Source organism: Oncorhynchus mykiss, chromosome 16 (assembly GCF_057628025.1).
Source record: "Oncorhynchus mykiss isolate SJ-2025 chromosome 16, ASM5762802v1, whole genome shotgun sequence".
Taxonomy (NCBI): Eukaryota; Metazoa; Chordata; class Actinopteri; order Salmoniformes; family Salmonidae; genus Oncorhynchus; species Oncorhynchus mykiss.
Window position 1 is genome coordinate 36,484,518 of NC_143037.1, and position 19,218 is coordinate 36,503,735.

The 19,218-nt window shown below is 43.3% G+C and overlaps 1 protein-coding gene across 1 annotated transcript in view; it reads right to left on the minus strand.

Annotated features, from left to right (window-relative positions):
• The window catches only part of LOC110491859 (mitochondrial carrier homolog 1), a 36,664-nt gene that overhangs the window by 14,029 nt on the left and 3,417 nt on the right, over positions 1-19,218 (minus strand). The window contains exons 6-10 of the mRNA XM_021565673.3: positions 15,880-15,931; positions 15,432-15,491; positions 9,932-10,025; positions 6,059-6,106; positions 5,791-5,858 (exon numbers count right to left, since the gene is read on the minus strand). Of these exons, the coding sequence (XP_021421348.1) occupies positions 5,791-5,858; positions 6,059-6,106; positions 9,932-10,025; positions 15,432-15,491; positions 15,880-15,931 (322 nt within the window). The remainder of the gene's footprint in view (positions 1-5,790; positions 5,859-6,058; positions 6,107-9,931; positions 10,026-15,431; positions 15,492-15,879; positions 15,932-19,218) is intronic.

Sequence of the window (19,218 nt, forward strand, 5' to 3'; positions counted from 1 at the left end):
GAGCGGGATCGATTTGGAGGTGGAGGGTCCGTCATGGTCTGGGGCAGTGTGTCACAGCATCATTGGACTGAGCTGGTTGTCATTGCAGGCAATCTCAATGCTGTGCGTTACAGGGAAGACATCCTCCTCCCTCATGTGGTACCCTTCCTGCAGGCTCATCCTGACATGACCCTCCAGCATGACAATGCCACCAGTCATACTGCTCGTTCTGTGCGTGATTTCCTGCAAGACAGGAATGTCAGTGTTCTGCCATGGCCAGCGAAGAGCCCGGATCTCAATCCCATTGAGCACGTCTGGGACCTGTTGGATCGGAGGGTGAGGACTAGGGCCATTCCCCCCAGAAATGTCCTGGAACTTGCAGGTACCTTGGCAGAAGAGTGGGGTAACATCTCACAGCAAGAACTGGCAAATCTGGTGCAGTCCACGAGGAGGAGATGCACTGCAGTACTTAATGCAGCTGGTGTACACGCCAGATACTGAATGTTACTTTTGATTTTGAACCCCCCTTTGTTCAGGGACACATTATTCCATGTCTGTGGAACTTGTTCAGTTTATGTCTTGACAGTTAGAGGATGTTTCTTTTTTTGCTGAGTTTATTTCACTAAACTTTTGACAGCCCCTCTGCGCACAAATGAAAGGAATAAAGGAGCGAGAGGTGGTGATGGAAACGCATGGTGCTGCGATATTCTGTATAGCTAAAGGTAAATTGTCACCCAATTAATTGTGGAAATATAAAAAATTACTAGGCTGTTCAAAATTGCCCTGCACAATCAATGAACCAACTGGCTATATGTTCTCTCCCAGACTCTGGGAGAAATGTTGAAGCATAGCATCAGGTAACCAGTCCATCCAGTGTGCATAATATAGTCCACATTCAAAGGGGATTACTCAAATTTTTTACATTTTGTAGTATAGGCTAGACCAATTATGTGCCAAAGACATCTTAAATCCGTTTTGTGTTATATGTTTATGCCAAGCGTAATATGTGGTAGGCTATGTATTGTTGGGCTTGGGGTGTGTATGTATATGCATAAACTCTAATATGCATATGTAGTTTTGAAATAACCGTCACCTTAGAAAGCTGTCCATTTCGTTGTATTAGGCTTTGAAACATCCACAATGACCATGTTTTACACTCAGTTTCAACCTGCTGTTGAACTTTTCTTCCAATTTATCATCACAGTGAGCTGAGTTTTACTAGGGTAAGTTGGCAGCGTGAGTGAAGGAGGCTTTGTTGTGAAATAGAAAGCTGATTCTAGATTTGATTTTGGATTGAAGATGTTTTATATGAGTCTGGGAGGAGAGTTTACAGTCTAGCCAGACACCTAGGTATAGTCGTCCACGTATTCTAGGTCAGAACCGTCCAGAGTAGTGATGCTAGTCGGGCGGGCGAGTGGGGGCAACGAACGGTTGAAAAGCATGTATTTGGTTTTGCTAGTGTTTAAGAGCTGTTGGAGGCCACGGAAGGAGTATTGTATGGCATTGAAGCTCGTCTGGAGGTTAGTTAACACAGTGTCCAAAGAAGGGCCAGATGTATACAGAATGGTGTCGTCTGCGTAGAGGTGGATCGTTGATATATTCAGAGAAAGTGTCGGCCCGAGAATTGAACCCTGTGGTACCCCCATAGAGACTGCCAGAGGTCCGGACAACAGGCCCTCCGATTTTACACACTGAACTCTGTCTGCGAAGTAGTTGGTGAACCAGGCGAGGCAGTCATATGAGAAACCAAGGCTATTGAGTCTGCCAATAAGAATACGGTGATTGACAGAGTCGAAAGCCTTGGCCAGGTCGATGAAGATGGCTGCACAGTACTGTCTTTTATCGATGGCGGTTATGATATTGTTTAGTACCTTGAGCGTGGCTGAGGTGCACCTGTGACCAGCTCGGAAACCGGATTGCACAGCGGAGAAGGTATGGTGGGATTCGAAATGGTCAGTGATCTGTTTATTAACTTGGCTTTCAAAGACTTTAGAAAGGCAGGGAAGGATGGATATAGGTCTAACAGTTTGGGTCTAGAGTGTCACCCCCTTTGAAGAGGGGGATGACCGCCGCAGCTTTCCAATCTTTAGGGATCTCGGACTAAATAAAAGAGAGGTTGAACAGACTGGTAATAGGGGTTGCAACAATGGCGGCGGATAATTTTAGAAAGAGAGGGTCCAGATTGTCTAGCCCAGCTGATTTGTACGGGTCCAGGTTTTGCAGCTCTTTCAGAACATCTGCGATCTGGATTTGGGTGAAGGAGAAGCTGGGGAGGCTCGGGCAAGTAGCTGCGAGGGGTGTGGAGCTGTTGGCCGGGGTTGGGGTAGCCAGGAGGAAAGCTTGGCCAGCCGTAGAGAAATGCTTATTGAAATTATTTATTTTCGGTGGTGACCGTGTCACCTAGCCTCAGTGCAGTGGGCAGCTGGGAGGAGGTGCTCTTGTTCTCCATGGACTTTACAGTGTCCCAAAACCTTTTGGAATTAGAGCTACAGGATGCACATTTCTGTTTGAAAAAGCTAGCCTTTGCTTTCCTGACTGACTGTGTGTATTGGTTCCTGACTTCCCTGAACAGTTGCATATCGCGGGGACTATTCAATGCTATTGCAGTCCGCCACAGGATGTTTTTGTGCCGGTCAAGGGCAGTCAGGTCTGGAGTGAACCAAGGGCTATATCTGTTATTAGTTTTACATTTTTTTAAATGGGACTTTCTTATATAAGATGGTGAGGAAATTACTTTTAAAGAACGACCAGGCATCCTCGACTGACGGGATGAGGTCAATATCCTTTCAGGATACCTGGGCCAGGTCGATTAGAAAGGGCTGCTCGCAGAAGTGTTTTAGGGAGCGTATGACAGTGATGAGGGGTGGTCGTTTGACCGCGGACCCATAGCGGATGCAGGCAATGAGGCAGTGATCACTGAGATCCTGGTTGAAAACAGAGAGGTGTATTTAGAAGGCCAGAATGATATCTATGAGGGTGCCCATGTTTACAGATTTAGGGTTGTACCTGGTGGTTTCCTTGATAATTTGTGTGAGATTGAGGGCATCTAGCATAGATTGTAGGACTGCTGGGGTGTTAAGCATATACCAGTTTAGGTCATCTAACAGAATGAACTCTGAAGATAGATGGGGGGCAATCAATTCACATATGGTGTCCAGGGCACAGCTGGGAGCTGAGGGGGGGTCTATAACAGGCGGCAACAGTGAGAGACTTATCTCTGCAGTAGATTGCAACTCCTCCTCCTTTGGCAGTTCTATCTTGAAGGAAAATGTTGTAGTTGGGTATGGAAATCTCAGAAGTTTTGGTGGCCTTCCTAAGCCAGGATTCAGACATGGCAAGGACAGACATTGGGGTTGGCAGAGTGTGCTAACGTAGTGAGTAAAACAAACTTAGGGAGGAGGCTTCTGATGTTAACATGCATGAAACCAAGGCTTTTTCGAATACAGAAGTCAACAAATGAGTGCCTGGGGACACGCAGGGCCTGTGTTAGCCTCCACATCACTCGAGGAACAGAGGAGGAGTAGGATGAGGGTACGGCTAAAGGCTATCAAAACTGGTCATCTGGTGCGTTGGGGACAGAGAATTAAAGTAACAGATTTCTGGGCGTGGTAGAATAGAGTCAGGGCATAATGTGTAGACAGGGCTATGGCAGGGTGCGGGTACAGCGGAGGTAAGCCCAGGTACTGAGTGATGAAAAGAGAGGTTGCATCTCTGGACATGCTTGTTATACTGGGTGAGGTCACCGCATGTGTGGGAGGTGGGACAAAGGAGATATCTAAGACATGTACAGTGGGACTAGGGGCTCCGCAGTAAACTAAAACAATGATAATTATCCTAAACAACAGTATACAAGGCATATTGACATTTGAGAGAGACATAAAACGAGGCACAAAGCAATCATGTGTTGATTGGGAGAGCTATCTAAGTCAACAACGGGTAAGACAACAACAGCTAAGTCAACAACAACAGGTAAAATGGCGATGAATGGGCAGAGAGGGTCGGTTAACTACACACAGGGCCTGAGTTCGGGGTTAGGGTCGACAGATAAACAAAGGTAAACAAAGTGGAGTACCGTGATAAACGAACAGTCCAGCAGGCATCAGCTATGTAGCCAAGTGATCATAGGGTCCAGGGGACAGCAATAGATGAAACAGGGAAGCAGCTAGGTAGTCGTTACTATGCTAGCACGTGGGAGACACAGCGTTTAAAGTTAGCAGTCCAGGGTAAGTAGAAGCGTCTGCTCTGTCGTCCGGCAAAGGCCGGTTGAAGGCACAGCTGATGGAATTACTGGTCTGCGGACCAGTCGTGGTGGTACGGCGGGGCGCCGTGTCAACGAAGGGACCGGTCCAGATGGCGAAAGAGGTATTGTAGATGTGGGAATTTCGTTAGCTAGCCGGGAGATGCGCTTGGCTAAGGGCTAGCTTTGGGGCTGGGTCACTCAGTTGAAGATAGCTAGCTGTGATGATCAATGGTCGGCAGGAATCTGGCATTGTAGTGGAGAAAAACAGTCCGAGGCTGGCAGGTATTATCCAGGCTAAAAAAACATCTGGTGCCTGAGCAGAGGGTAAAGGCCACTAGCAGTGGCTAACAATGACTAAATGGCTAGTAACTTTTTTTTACCTGACTGGCTTTTCAAAGAATATCAACAAATGTGCATACCCGAGGCTCTGATCTGAACTGATCTAAAAAGCGCAATCACTCTGGGATGATTGAAAGACAGCTTGTCCGCCAATAGAATTCTACTCCTTTGCGCTCTGACTATGCCTACAACAAAATCAGACTCAATCTTGCAAAGTTACGGCCTGGCATTTCTTCTGCGCGGAAGTCCTGGAGAAGGTGCGCACGCAGCTTAGAGGGTACATTGGTCTTAAACGCTTTACCTTTCATAAAGATATATTTTTTAAATGAATGAGTGAATGACTAAATGCAAAACCGATGAACATGTTGCCACTACCGTGAATGATGCATGCCTGCTTTTGGCTCACGTGTGTTGACCTGCTCAGCAGCTATGCTACTAAACTACTAAAACAAGTAGTTATTTAAAAATGAACCGCTGAATTTTCACGCACATTTCTCAGAGGATGCGAAAAACTTGCGTCTTATAAATGGGTAAAGTTCATATATATAATTCCAACTCTCTCTTTCCCCTCCTTGCCTATTTTGACCCCATCCTTTCCCCAAACCCTTCCAACTCACAAGGCAGGCAATATGCTTTACCTCATCTTTACCAGAGCCAGTTTGCCTACTAATCTCACCACAACCCCCCTCCAGGTCTCTGATCACTACTTTGCTAAATGCTCAAACCCCTGCAACTTATCCAGAACGCTGCAGCCCACCTGGTTTTCAACCTGCCCAAGTACCCTTCATGTCACCCCGCTCCTCCACACACTCCACTGGCTTCCAGACCATGGTTCTTACCTATGGAGCAGCAAGAGGAACTGGCCATCCCTACCTTCAGGCTATGCTCAAACTCTACACCCCAACCCGAGCACTCCGTTCTGCCACCTCTGGTGTATTGGCCCCTCCCGCTCAGCCTTGCCAAGCTCTTCTCTGTCCTGTCACCCCAATGGTGGAACCAGCTTCCCCCTGAAGCTAGGAGCAATTAGGCTTAAGTACCTTGCTCAAGGGCATATACAGATTTTTCATCTAATCGCCTCGAGAATTCGAACCAGCGACTTATCAGTTACTGGCCCAACGCTCTTAAACGCACGGCTCCTCCAAAGCATGCACGTTTTTGTAGTGCTCCGGTAGTCTGGAGTTGAAAACATTTATACTTTTAAAAAAAAAACATGGGTGTGATCCCAGCCTTACCCACAGTTGTTAACTGCCATTAGGTCTGCCACCAGCATAAATGGGTACGTCAACACACTCACTGCAATCTGGAGACAGGGGTAGGGAGATCAAACACGGGAAAATAAGATGGACACAAGTGCTGTAGTTGCAACACCATCAGATAAACAAAGTAAAAGGAGGCTTTTAGAGATAACCTAGGGAAACACATATTCAAAATATCCTCACCACATTTCAGTTTCAGAAAAATTTGTACAAAGACATGTAGAGGTTGTGCAGCTTAACTTACCCCCATCACAAACTTGGTGTAGCTTCTCACTGCTGGGGCTTGGCTGAACTGCAGAAAAGTGTGAGAGGGAAGCATTTACAAAAAAATTGTGTTAAGACATAATTTTCTTGCACAAAACACTGTTTTCCAACACATGATATCTTCTGATGACTGGCTCTGGGGCATCTGCCCTGATCTGTTAGATATTGAACCGGTGTTGAGAGACTAGATGCAAACTGGCTACCCAGTCATCACTGGATTTACCAGATCCTCCAGCCCAGTGTTGAACTGCCAAATATCAACCCCTACCCTGTACCCCATCGTCATTGGGTTTACCAGACCCTGCCTCAGAAGGAACCAAGGGAGGCCTTGAACCATGGACCATCACCCTCCAGTACCAACCTCATACTTATTGTGCATATGTGCACATTAATTTTAAACAGAATAGCATGACAATCTTAGAGATCATGTGCTGGAAAACAGTATTTTCATGACGGAACACTGTAGATAACCAACATAAGTGTTTAACGTGATTTTTGAATGACTACCTACCTCATCTCGGGTGCTCTCTAGCTAAACCCACTTCCTGTTGAACGCGGACCAGCTCTGTTTGTTGTTTTGGAAAGTTTTGAAAGTCTCTGAAAAAGTGTTCTATTGAAAAAGCTTGGTAACTAGCAAGCTACCTTTTGAGTTTGGATCCCATGACGCGGTTGGCATCAGTTGCTGGGACCGCTGCTATCTGTCCTGGGATCCTGCCAAACATGGGTCTGAGGAGCTGCTTTTCGTAGCAGCTAGCCTAGCTACTAACTTCCTATCAAGCTAGCTGGGTTTTCTTGAGGGCTTGAGCACAGCCAACGACGCAGTTAGCCCCTGTGGCTGGGACAGCAGATTGTCCCAGGCTTGTGGCTGTCTAGATCTATGCTGTTTGTTTCTGTTTCCATCTTCCCTGCGACCTTTGATTTGTTAAAAAAAAGTTTGAAATATCCAATAAATGACGTTCCACTTCATGATTGTGTCCCACTTGTTGTTGATTCTTCACAAAAAAATACAGTTTTATATCTTTATGTTTGAAGCCTGAAATGTGGCAAAAGGTCGCAAAGTTCAAGGGGGCCGAATACTTTCGCAAGGCACTGTATGTAGCCTTAGAAACAAGGTTCATGAAATCAATAACTTGTTAATATCAGATAACATTCATATATTAGCTATTTCTGAGACTACTCATTTGATGATACAGAATTAGCAATACAAGGATATAACATCTATAGAAGAGAGAAGAATGCTTATGGGGGAGGTGTTGCTGTATATATGTATATATTCAGAGCCATTTCCCTGTAACACTAAGAGAAGATCTCATGTCAAGTGTAATTGAAGTGTTGTGGTTGCAGGTTCACCTGCCCCATCTAAAGCCTATTATTTTGGGGTGTTGCTATAGGCCACCAAGTGCTAACAGTCAGTATCTAAATAATGTTTTTGAAATACTTGATAGTGTAGGTGATGTAAACAGAGAGGTCTACTTTCTTGGGGACCTGAATATTCAGAGAACGCTTCTCGCTGTAACCAGTGCCTGTAATCTGCTTCAGGATATTAATCAACCTACCAGGGTGTTTACAAACACTACAGGAACAAAATCATCCACATGTATCAATCACATTTTTACTAGTACTGCAGAACTTTGTTCTAAAGCTGTATCCGTACCCATTGGATGCAGTGTTCACAATACAGTGAATTCAGAAAGTATTCAGACCCCTTGACTTTTCCCAAATTTTGTTACGTTACAGCCCTATTCAAAAATGTATTACATTGTTCATCCACCTTAATCTACACACAATACCCCATAATGACAAAGCAAAAACAGGTTTTAATATACTTGTGTAATTTATAAAATGTAAATATGACATTTACATAAGCATTCAAACCCTTTACTCAGTACTTTGTTAAAGCACCTTTAGCAGCTATTACCCAAGAAGACTCAAGACTGTATGACGCTACAAGCTTGGCACACCTGTATTTGGGGAGTTTCTTCCATTATTCACTGCAGATCAGAAGCTCTGTCAGGCTGGATGGGGAGCATCGCTGCACAGCTATTTTCAGGTCTCTCCAGCGATGTTTTATCAGGTTAAAGTCTGGGCCAGGTTTCCTCCAGACGTGACGGTTGGCATTCAGTCCAAAGAGTTCAATCTTGGTTTCATCAGACCAGAGAATCTTGTTTCTCATGGTCTGCTAGTCCTTTACGTGCCTTTTGGAAAACTCCAAGTGGGCTGTCATGTTCCTTTTGCTATAGAGTGGCTTCCGTCTGGCCGCTCTACCATAAAGGCCTGATCGGTAGAGTGCTGCAGAGATGGTTGTCCTTCTGGAAGGGTCTCTCATCTCCACAGAGGAACTCTGGAGCTCTGTCAGAGAGACCATCGGATTGTTGGTCACATCCCTGACCCTTCTCCCCCGATTGCTAAGTTTGGACGTGCTGCCAGCTCTAGGAAAGTGCTTGGTGGTTCCAAACTTCTTCCATTTAACAATGATGGAGGCCAATGTGTTCTTGGGGACCTTTTTTGGTACCCTTCCCCAGATATGTGCCTCGACAAAATCATGTCTCGGAAGTCTACGGACAATTCCTTCGACCGCATGGGTTGAATTTAGCTCTGACATGCACTGTCAAATATGGGACCTTATATAGGCAGGTGTGTTCCTTTCCAAATCATGTCCAATAAATTGAATTTACCACAGGTGGACTCCAATCAAGTTGTAGAAACAACTCAAGGATGATCAATGGAAACAGGATGCACCTTAATAATTAAGTAAATATTTATGTTTTTTATTTTGAAAAAGGTCAAGGGGTCTGAATACTTTCCGAAGGCACTGTAGATTCAATGATTGTAAAGATGGGGGAAGAGGTTTGTCCCTAATAAAGAGATGCTCTGCTTTTTGACACCACACTCGACAAAGCAAGTCCTGTAATCTCTAGTTTTATCTTATCTTCATTATTGTCCATTCACATGGGAAGACCTAATTAAACTGCAGCCCAGAACAGAGTGACATGGCTAATATTAATAATATACATGCCAGTCTCTCTTGGCTAAGAGTTGAGAAAAACTGCATCACTTCCTGTTTTTATAAGAAATGAGTGCATGGAGCTCCCATCTCATATAGCGCAAGTGAACAGCAAACCTGGGTTCAACAAAACAAGCATTTCCCTTCACGGCACAAGCATTTCCCACCATGTGACCTAGTTGTTGTGTGTATGTACTGACATGTATGTGTAACTGATAGATGCACACAAAATGTATGTACATTTTACAGTCTTTTGTCTGTAATGTTTTTTTTGTTATGTGTCGGACCCCAGTAAGACTAGTTGTCGCCACTGGAGATCCGCCTAATGGGGATCCTAATATATATTTATATAGTTTTTGTACTATTCCTATGTAATGGGTATCATTAAAGAAAAAGTACAAAGAATACATTGCTGACTTTTTTCTGACTTTAACTATGAAACTCATGTCCAGTGCTGAACCAAGGATGAACTGGAATTTGTTTCCAGGTTTATTTTTCTGTTATTCAAGAGTTGGTAACAAAGCAAGTAGATTATTGTATTCTTCCTGCCCCCATGGGGCTCGCGAGTGTACTGCATCTCAGTGCTAGAAGCGTCACTACAGACCCTGGTTCGATTCTAGGCTGTATCACAACCGGCCAATTGGCCCAGCGTCGTCCGGGTTTGGCCGGGGTAGGCCGTCATTGTAAATAAGAACTTGCCTAGTTAAATAAAGGTTAAATAAAAAAATTCAAATAGAAATGGCTTCGTAAAGTATCTACAACTTCAACTGAGATGTGTTGTCTCACTTAGGTTATTAAAGTGACCACTGATCTTAGATCAGTGCTTAGAGGTGTAGGTACCGTGCTTACATTGTCGTCCACGGCGTAGGTGTTGATGAAGTGGGCCAGGAGGTTACAACACCACAGAAAGATGACCTCACCCAGGATATGGGGCACAACCCCCCTGCAAACATAAAGCGTCCAATAAGGGGAAAGGACATAAATACAGTACAGATCAAAACAAAACAATGTCAATGGTTTTGAACCAGAAATATTGATTCTTACCTAGGGCCCTATAAAATCAGTTGTATTTTTTGTTTGATTACGTAATTTTTTTCCCCAAATTCCGTTTTCACTGTTACATTTTTACAGATTTCAGTGTTTCCAGGTTTTTGCTAAAAAACAAAACATTTGAAGTTCTAAGTCCACAACAATGTTTAAATCACATCAGGAGACTATTTCTGAGGTCTGGGATTTTTTTTTTTTTTAAATGTTGATTATGGGTGTAGTCACCCTTTAATGCAAGTGTGTACCAGGAAGAGATTGTTGTTTGGTGGTCGGTGCTATCCGGAATACTTGGGATGTCTGTACCCTAGACCCCGATGGAATTATGTTTTTAGAATTGTTTTAAAGTAATACAAAATTAAAGTCTGAAAGTATGAATACTTTCTGAAGGCACATACTGAACAAAAATATAAACATAACAGCTACAATTTCAAAGATTTTACTGAGTTACAGTTCTTATAAAAGTAAATCAGTCAATTAAAATAAATAAATTAGGCTCTAATCTATGGATTTTACGTGACTGGGCAGGGGTGCAGCCATGGGTGGGCCTGGGAGGGCATAAGCCCACCCACTGGGGAGCCCAGCCAATCAGAATAATATTTTCCCCACAAAAGGGCTTTATTACAAATTCTCTAAAACAATGTTGGAGGCGGCTTATGGTAGAGAAATTAACATGCAAATCTCTGGCAACAGCTCTGGTGGACATTCCTTTTCTCTGTATATATCAATGATGTTGCTCTTGCTGCTCTTGCTGCGGGCGATTCCATGATCCACCTCTACGCAGACGACACCATTCTGTATACTTTCGGCCCTTCCTTGGACACTGTGCTATCTAACCTACAAACGAGCTTCAACGCCATACAACACTCCTTCCGTGGCCTCCAACTGCTCTTAAATGCTAGTAAAACCAAATGCATGCTTTTCATCCGTTCGCTGCCTGCACCCGCACGCCCGACTAGCATCACCACCCTGGATGGTTCCGGCCTAGAATATGTGGACATCTATAAGTACCTAGGTGTCTGGGCAGACTCTAAACTCTCCTTCCAGACTCATATCAAACATCTCCAATCTAAAATCAAATCTAGAGTCGGCTTTCTATTCCGCAACAAAGCCTCCTTCACTCACGCCGCCAAACTTACCCTAGTAAAACTGACTATCCTACCGATCCTCGACTTCGGCGATGTCATCTACAAAATAGCTTCCAATACTCTACTCAGCAAACTGGATGCAGTTTATCACAGTGCCATCCATTTTGTTACTAAAGCACCTTATACCACCCACCACTGCGACCTGTATGCTCTAGTCGGCTGGCCCTCGCTACATATTCGTCGCCAGACCCACTGGCTCCAGGTCATCTACAAGTCCATGCTAGGTAAAGCTCCGCCTTATCTCAGTTCACTGGTCGCGATGGCAACACCCACCCGTAGCACGCGCTCCAGCAGGTGTATCTCACTGATCATCCCTAAAGCCAACACCTCATTTGGCTGCCTTTCGTTCTGCTACCTGTGACTGGAACGAATTGCAAAAATCGCTGAAGTTGGAGACTTATCTCCCTCACCAACTTCAAACATTTGCTATCTGAGCAGCTAACCGATCGCTGCAGCTGTACATAGTCTATCGGTTAATAGCCCACCCAATTTACCTACCTCATCCCCATACTGTTTATATTTATTTACTTTTCTGCTCTTTTGCACACCAATATCTCCATCTCATCTAATGACCATCTGATCATTTATCACTCCAGTGTTAATCTGCAAAATTGTAATTATTCGCCTACCTCCTCATGCCTTTTGCACACAATGTATATAGACTCTCTTTTTTTTCTGTGTTGTCTGTTCACACTGCTATGCTTTATCTTGGCCAGGTCGCAGTTGTAAATGAGAACTTGTTCTCAACTAGCCTACCTGGTTAAATAAAGGTGAAATAAAATTAAAATAATTTAAGAAATGCCAATTGCACACTCTTGAGACATCTGTGGTATTGTGTTTTGTGACAAAACTACACATTTTAAAGTGGCCTTTTATTGTCACCAGAACAGGGTGCACCTGTGTAATGATCATGCTGTTTAATCTGCTTGTTGATATACCTACACCTGTCAGGTGGATGGATTATATTGACAAAGGAGAAATGCTCACTAACAGGGATGTAAATACATGTGTGCACACAACGTGAGGGAAATAAGCTGTGCATATGGAATATGTTATGGATCTTTTATTTCAGCTCATGAAACATGGGACCAACACTTTACATGTAGCGTTTATATTTTTGTTCAGTGTATTATTTTTGGCATTAGCTAGCGCTAGTCGACTGCACCTGCGGCAAAACTCTGGTATTTGTCATCCTATAGCTTGTTCCCCATCTTCTATTTAAATAGTGAGCCAACGTGTTTTCAGCACTTTTAGTTCCATGGCTGATCAAAACATTTTCATGCTCTCTTGTCTCTCTGCAGCAGATATCTAGGCCACAATTCCGACCAAAGTAAAGGGCATGTAAATGTAATGTAATTCCCTTTTTATGCACTCTCTCTATGCATTCTCTGACCTTGAACTTAACATGAGAATAGCATGTTACTATTCACTCACTATTCAATTGAGGTGGAGCTTGAATAAACAAAGGTGTGGCAGTGGTATGTCTAGACAGTGGCGGTTCTAGCTTGTATAATTGCATTAGTACTGTAGAAAGTTGGAGGTGCGCTATTTGATAGATTCCCTCGCTCCCCCTACCTCAGGCTTCCAGTGGGGAGACCTGAGGTCAACTTACCCCCCTTTCCATCTCGTACTTCTGAATGTGAGACCTTCCCAGGCAGTAGCCTGCCTAGCTCACAAACTAGAATCAGAGCCCCCACTCCGACAAATGTCTCCATTCCAAAAAAGTTTTGTGCGGGCGCCCCGTGCCGCCCCGGCAAGATGCCGCCCTGGGTGGCTGCCTATGTCGCCTTTCCCTAAATCCGCCACTGTGTCTAGACACGTCGTATTCTGACCTTAAATATTAGCCACAATCAGGAGCCACCGTCAGTAATACCCACATACATTTATTTATGCATCACTCTATTCCATTCAGTTTATCGTTCTTTCCTCTGTCACATCCTTGTAAGTTCCTGGCATTAGTGGGTCATATTAGGCTAACGTTGTGCAATCATTTGGGACATGTAGCCTATGATTATGGAACTCAGACCACATGTAGCAGGTTAAACCTAGAACCTGGCGCAGGGTTCACAACGACTGGACCGTTGTCATACAGTTCCATGATTAGTGAGAATTAGGGTGGATTTATAGGACTATAGTTCAACCCCTATTAAACACTTTTTTCCACCTTCCAATATTTTATGAACTTGAATATGACAACTTTCAGGATGAATCAAACCACTGTATTTTTTTTGTATACTTTACTAACCCTAAAATGTGCCTAAATAATCTACTAGATCAGAGTATTTTTAAATCTGCCAGTGCGTACTGAAACGAAGACGAATACGCATAGATGGCTTTCTTTCATCGATCCCTAATATTCTGATCGCGTTCTCTCAATGTATTCTACTGAGTCTGTTGACAAAATTCAAATTAAAAAAGGTACATCGTATTAAAAGCAATGGCTTAAGATAAATGTACTCAAAACCCCATTGAATGAAAACTTCAACTAGCAGTTGAATGAAATGTATTGAGAGCGCGCAAGGTAGCCACACCTGCAGAGCGCGTTACGCGACTGAAAAAAGTAAGTCTGAATACCAAATTCTGAGAAGTGTGTAGGAAAGGCGAGTATAGGGAAGGCATCAATTCCTAAGTTGGGATTGGGCCCATAGTGAGCAATATATGTTTGGAACATCAAATTGCAATAAAATCGCAGTATCGAATAGCAATACATATAGAATCGCAATACATATCGTATTGGCACCTAAGTATCGTCATAACATCGTATCGTGAGGTCTCAGCCCTAACACAAAGGATAATAATGTCCCTCACCTATAGTGCTACACCAGTGGTCACCAACTTGTGGATCGCGATCGACTTGTCGATCTCCAAGGCATTCCTGTACAAAACTCAACGATAAAGCCTTTTATTCCTATTTTTTTGTATTAGTCTCGGGCTGTTGTTGGTAGGTGCAGCCAATTCAGCTGCCCTGCCCGCCGGGTAGGCAAACTGTTGCCATTTCATGTGTCTGAAGGTACAAACTCTGCCTTCCAGGTGGGCCTGGAGAGGTAAATCAAGTGCACTATGCCACCGCTGGCCAATCAGATTGCTCAGATGACCGAGTCTGCAGTAACGTAGCAGGCATACAAGAAAGCTACGGCAAAATTGATACTGTGAGATTTCAAAATGTTTAAAACCTTAACTAGAGAGAGACTGTCAATGAATATAGCAAAGAGCTGCTGTTTTTATGAGTGAGTTCATGTTTCAAGTTCTTACTTAGCACTGTCAACTTTGTATTCAACACTTTTATAACCCATAAAATGCATGTTCTTCCTATTTCCACTCAGCGCTACAACAAAGCACTGCAGCAGTAATGTATGAGTAGGAAAGTGTAGCTATAGGCTTGCGTTGTTGTTATTATATTTTTTTAATATCATATATTTCATTTCTCTGTTCATAGGAGTAACAACATTAATTTGTGCATAAGGCAGAAATAATGCAGTGCGGCTCGAGTTTTTCCATCAGCTGGAAGACTGTGTCCCCTTTGGTCAGTGTCAGTGGAGGAAAGGGAGAGCGGAGGGATATTGAGAGACGGACCCTCAGTCTGCTGCTCTCTCCCTCCGCTGAGACTGACCATCAGATGCAGGCACCATCAGCCCAGTAAAATAAAAAGCAAATTACTTAAATGTATGCTCACTCAGCTGTGCCTCACAAGTAATACAACAATGGTTCTATTACCGGTGTGATCAGATAGCCCAACTCAAAATGTGAAATATAATTTCAAAAAATGTCCTGAACAACAATGCATTGGCAGGTAAATTCAAGCAAAGCCGGTATGTGGTGATAATGTATTGGACCTATAGCTTACTGCACAAACCTAATTGCTACAGAACTGTTTTTAATTGGTTAATGTTGCATAGGCTTACATTTTTTAAGTCATGTTAATTAAAAAATCAGAGTGGCAGATCTCGGCATGCATTTTGACTCAGAAAGTGATCTTGACTCAGAAAATGTTGGTGACCACTGTGCTACACAAACTAGGAGATTCACACTACCATTAGGGTGATGTCTGTAAGAATTACACTTAATGACAAAGAATGTCTCACTTCTCCTACTTACAAAGTCTGACTAGTAAGAAATTAAATTACTTTACAAAGTGGAATAAAAAAAGCATTACTTACACAAAGAATCCCCCAATGCCCTCATCGTTGAAGATTTTGGTGATGCTGCTGAACAGCCCCCTGTCAAAGTCAATCCCAGAGGAAACCAAGATGAAAACTTCAAATTAAACACAAATCACCCAAGTGTTAATCTTTTACAACTACATGTTTAGAACCTCTGAGTGCCTCTAATTAAACTAAGCTATCCATTCTATTACTTCAACTAATGTAGATCGCTTAGAATTTTGGAATAAATATTCTGTATTGTACCATGTCAATGAAGTCATGAAGTTGCAGTAATGAAATGGACACTTTCTTGTCAATTATGACATTCATGCCAAGTGTTAGATGAACTACCATGACACTCATGACACACTGAGAAACTGTAAGGTAACAGAGTCAAGTCAACAACTCCCTTTGTTAATTTGCATTCAGTATCTGAGGTATGCTTGCATGTGTCACACCTTACCTGTACTTGACTTCTCTCCCCACAAACTGAGCCATGCATCGCACGGAGATCACTGAAAGACAGGACAACAACGTCAGGGGAGCAAACGGTGTTATCTGCAGGACATCACAAAGAAACCAAATCTGAGAGCTAACAAATGAACGAGACCAGCAAATCTTAAGATAACTGCTACTAGAAAACTACACTAACCAGGTTTCCATCCAACCAACTCATGCGGATGAATTAGAAAAAAACTCACGGCAGGCCTGATGGAAACGGCAAATTTGTCAGCAAAATATCCCAATTAATTATGTGACAATTGCAGTGGAAACGCTGTTATGCTCAACTACTGATATAATAACCATAAAAGGAGGAGCATGCGTGTACCGATAGGACAGATGGGGAGTGAGTAGCTCTGTTTTGAACTGACAAAAATGTGGTTATATGTAGAAACCAGACAAAGTTTAAATGAAGCCTCTAAAATCAACATACCCCCAAGTACCGCTTGCCGTACAGTAGCAGAGAAAACAGTCTATGACTCGGGTGGCTGGAGTCTTTGAACATTTTTAGGGCTTTCCTCTAACACCGCCTGGTATAGAGGTCCTGGATGGCAGGAAGCTTGGCCCCTGGGCCGTTCGCACTGCCCTCTGTAGTGCCTTGCAGTTGGAGGCCGAGCAGTTGCCATACCAGGCAGTGATGCAACCAGTCAGGATGCTCTCAATTGAGCAGCAGAATAACTTTGAGGATCTGGGGACCCATGCCAAATCTTTTCAGTCTCCTGAGGGGGAAAAGGTGTTGTTGTGTACTCTTCACAACTGTCTTGGTGTGTTTGGACCATGATAGTTTGTTGGTAATGTGGACACCAAGGAACTTGCAACTCTCGACCCGCTCCACTACAGCTCCGTCGATGTTAATGGGGGCTTGTTCGGTCCTCCTTTTCCTGTAGTCCACAATCAGCTACTTTGTCTTGCCTCACATTGAGGGAAAGGTTGTTGGCCTGGCTCCACACTGCCAGTTCTCTGACCTCCTCCCTATAGGCTGACTCAAAGTTGTCGGTGATCAGGCATACATACCACTGTTGTGTCGTCAGCAAACTTTATGATGGTGTTGGAGTCGTGTTTGGCCACGCAGTCGTGGGTGAGCAGGGAGTACAGGAGGGGACTAAGTACACACCCCTGATGGGCTCCAGTGTTGAGGATCAGCGTGCCAGACGTGTTGTTGCCTACCCTTACCACCTGGGGGCAGCCCATCAAGAAGTCCAGGATCCAGTTGCAGAGGGAGGTGTTTAGTCCCAGGGTCCATAGCTTAGTGATTAGCTTTGTGGGCACTATGGTGTTGAATGCTCAGCTGTAGTCAATGAACAGCATTCTCACATAGGTGTTCATTTTGTCCAGGTGGGAAAGGGAAGCATGAAGTGCGATTGAGAATGCGTCATCTGTGGATCTGTTGGGGCGGTATGCAAATTGGAGTGGGTGTAGGTTATCCAGGAGGATGCTGTTGATGTGAGCCATGACCAGCCTTTCATAGCACTTCATGGCTACCGACGAGAGTGCTACGGGGTGGTAATCATTTAGGCTGGTTACCTTCGCTTCCTTGGGCACAGGGACTAAACACAAACAAAGCATTTGTGTTTAGTGAGTCTGCCAGATCAGAGGCAATAGGGACGAGCAGAGATGTTCTCTTGATAAGTGTGTGAACTGGACCATTTTCCTGTTATGGTAGCCATTCAAAACGTAATGAGTACTTTTGAGTTTCAGGGAAAATGTATGGAGTAAAAAGTACATTATTATCTTTAGGAACGAAGTGAAGTAAAAATAAATAGTAAAGTAAAGTACAGATACTACCGAAGTATTTTTTTTGGGGTACTTGAAAGTATTTTTACACCACTGCCAACTAATTGCAGCATTGCCGCAAAAATGGAAGAGGAAAATGTTAAGACCTTGTCTGTCGGCCCTGCATTAATCTAACTATGCTGTCCAATTTACAGTAGCTATTACAGTGAAAAAATACTATGCTATTGTTTGAGGAAAGTGCACAACAATAAAACAATACCTCTGGAGGTAAATAATGTAGTTACAATCAGTAATCTTGCTCTAATTTGTCATCCTGGGGTCCCAGAGATAAAAATGTAGCATAGTTTTGTTTGATAAAATGAATTTGTATATTCAAATATAGGAACTGAGTTCATTTCACATTTCCACAAACTTCAGTGTTTCCTTTCAAATGGTATCAAGAATATGTGTATCCTTGTTTCAGGTCCTGAGCTACAGGCAGTTAGAATTGGGTATGTCATTTTAGGCAGAGACTGAAAAAAAGGGTCCGATCCTCATTAACGACCAAAATTGATTAAAGAAAATTGATATGAATAAAAAACTATACCAGTTTCACTTAAGGACCAGAAAAATGACAGCTATGCCATATAGTTGGGAAGAGATTCGATGTACCGATTCTATGCACATGGTTTATGAACTGATACACAAAACGGCACCGGATTCAAAAGTTTTTTTATTTAAATAATTATATCTTGCGACCAATAGAATGTTATATTCTGTATATGGGGGATACAACCATCCCAGTTCAGATTTTGCTGCAAAGAGACAATCATTAGATCCTTTGTTTTGGTGCATATGTAGCTAGTTTTTGGTAGCAAGTTCAGGAATGGCTAAAGAATTGCAAGATTTGCCTGAGGCTAACTATGCAAATAGCAACGATGTGTGATTTGTATTTATTATGGATCCCCATTATCTACTGCCAAGGCAGGATCTACTCTTCCTGGGGTCCAGCAAAATGAAGGCAGCTTATACAATTTTAAAAACATTACAATACATTCACAACACACTGTGTGCCCTCAGGCCCCTACCCCACCACTACCACATATCTAAAGTACAAAGTCCATGTGTGCGTGTACTGCGTATGTTATCATGTATGTGTATGCATGTTACTGTGCCTGTTTGTGTTGCCTCACAGTCCCCGCTGTTCCATAAGGTTTATTTTTATCTGTTTGTTTTTTTAAATCAAATTTTACTGCTGCATCAGTTACTTGATGTGGAATAGAGTTCCGTGTAGTCGTGGCTCTATGTAGTACTGTGCACCTCCCAAAGTCTGTTCTGGACTTGGGGACTGTGAAGAGACCTCTTGTGGCATGTCTTGTGGGGTATGCATGGGTGTCTGAGATGTGTGCCAGTAGTTCAAACAGACAGCTTGGTGCTTTCAACCTCTCATAAATACAAGTAGTAATGAAGTACATTTCTTCTCCACTTTGAGCCAGGAGAGATTGACATGCATATTCTTAATATTAGCTCTCCGTGCACATCCAAGGGCCAGCTGTGCTGCCCTGTTTAGAGCTAATTGCAATTTTCT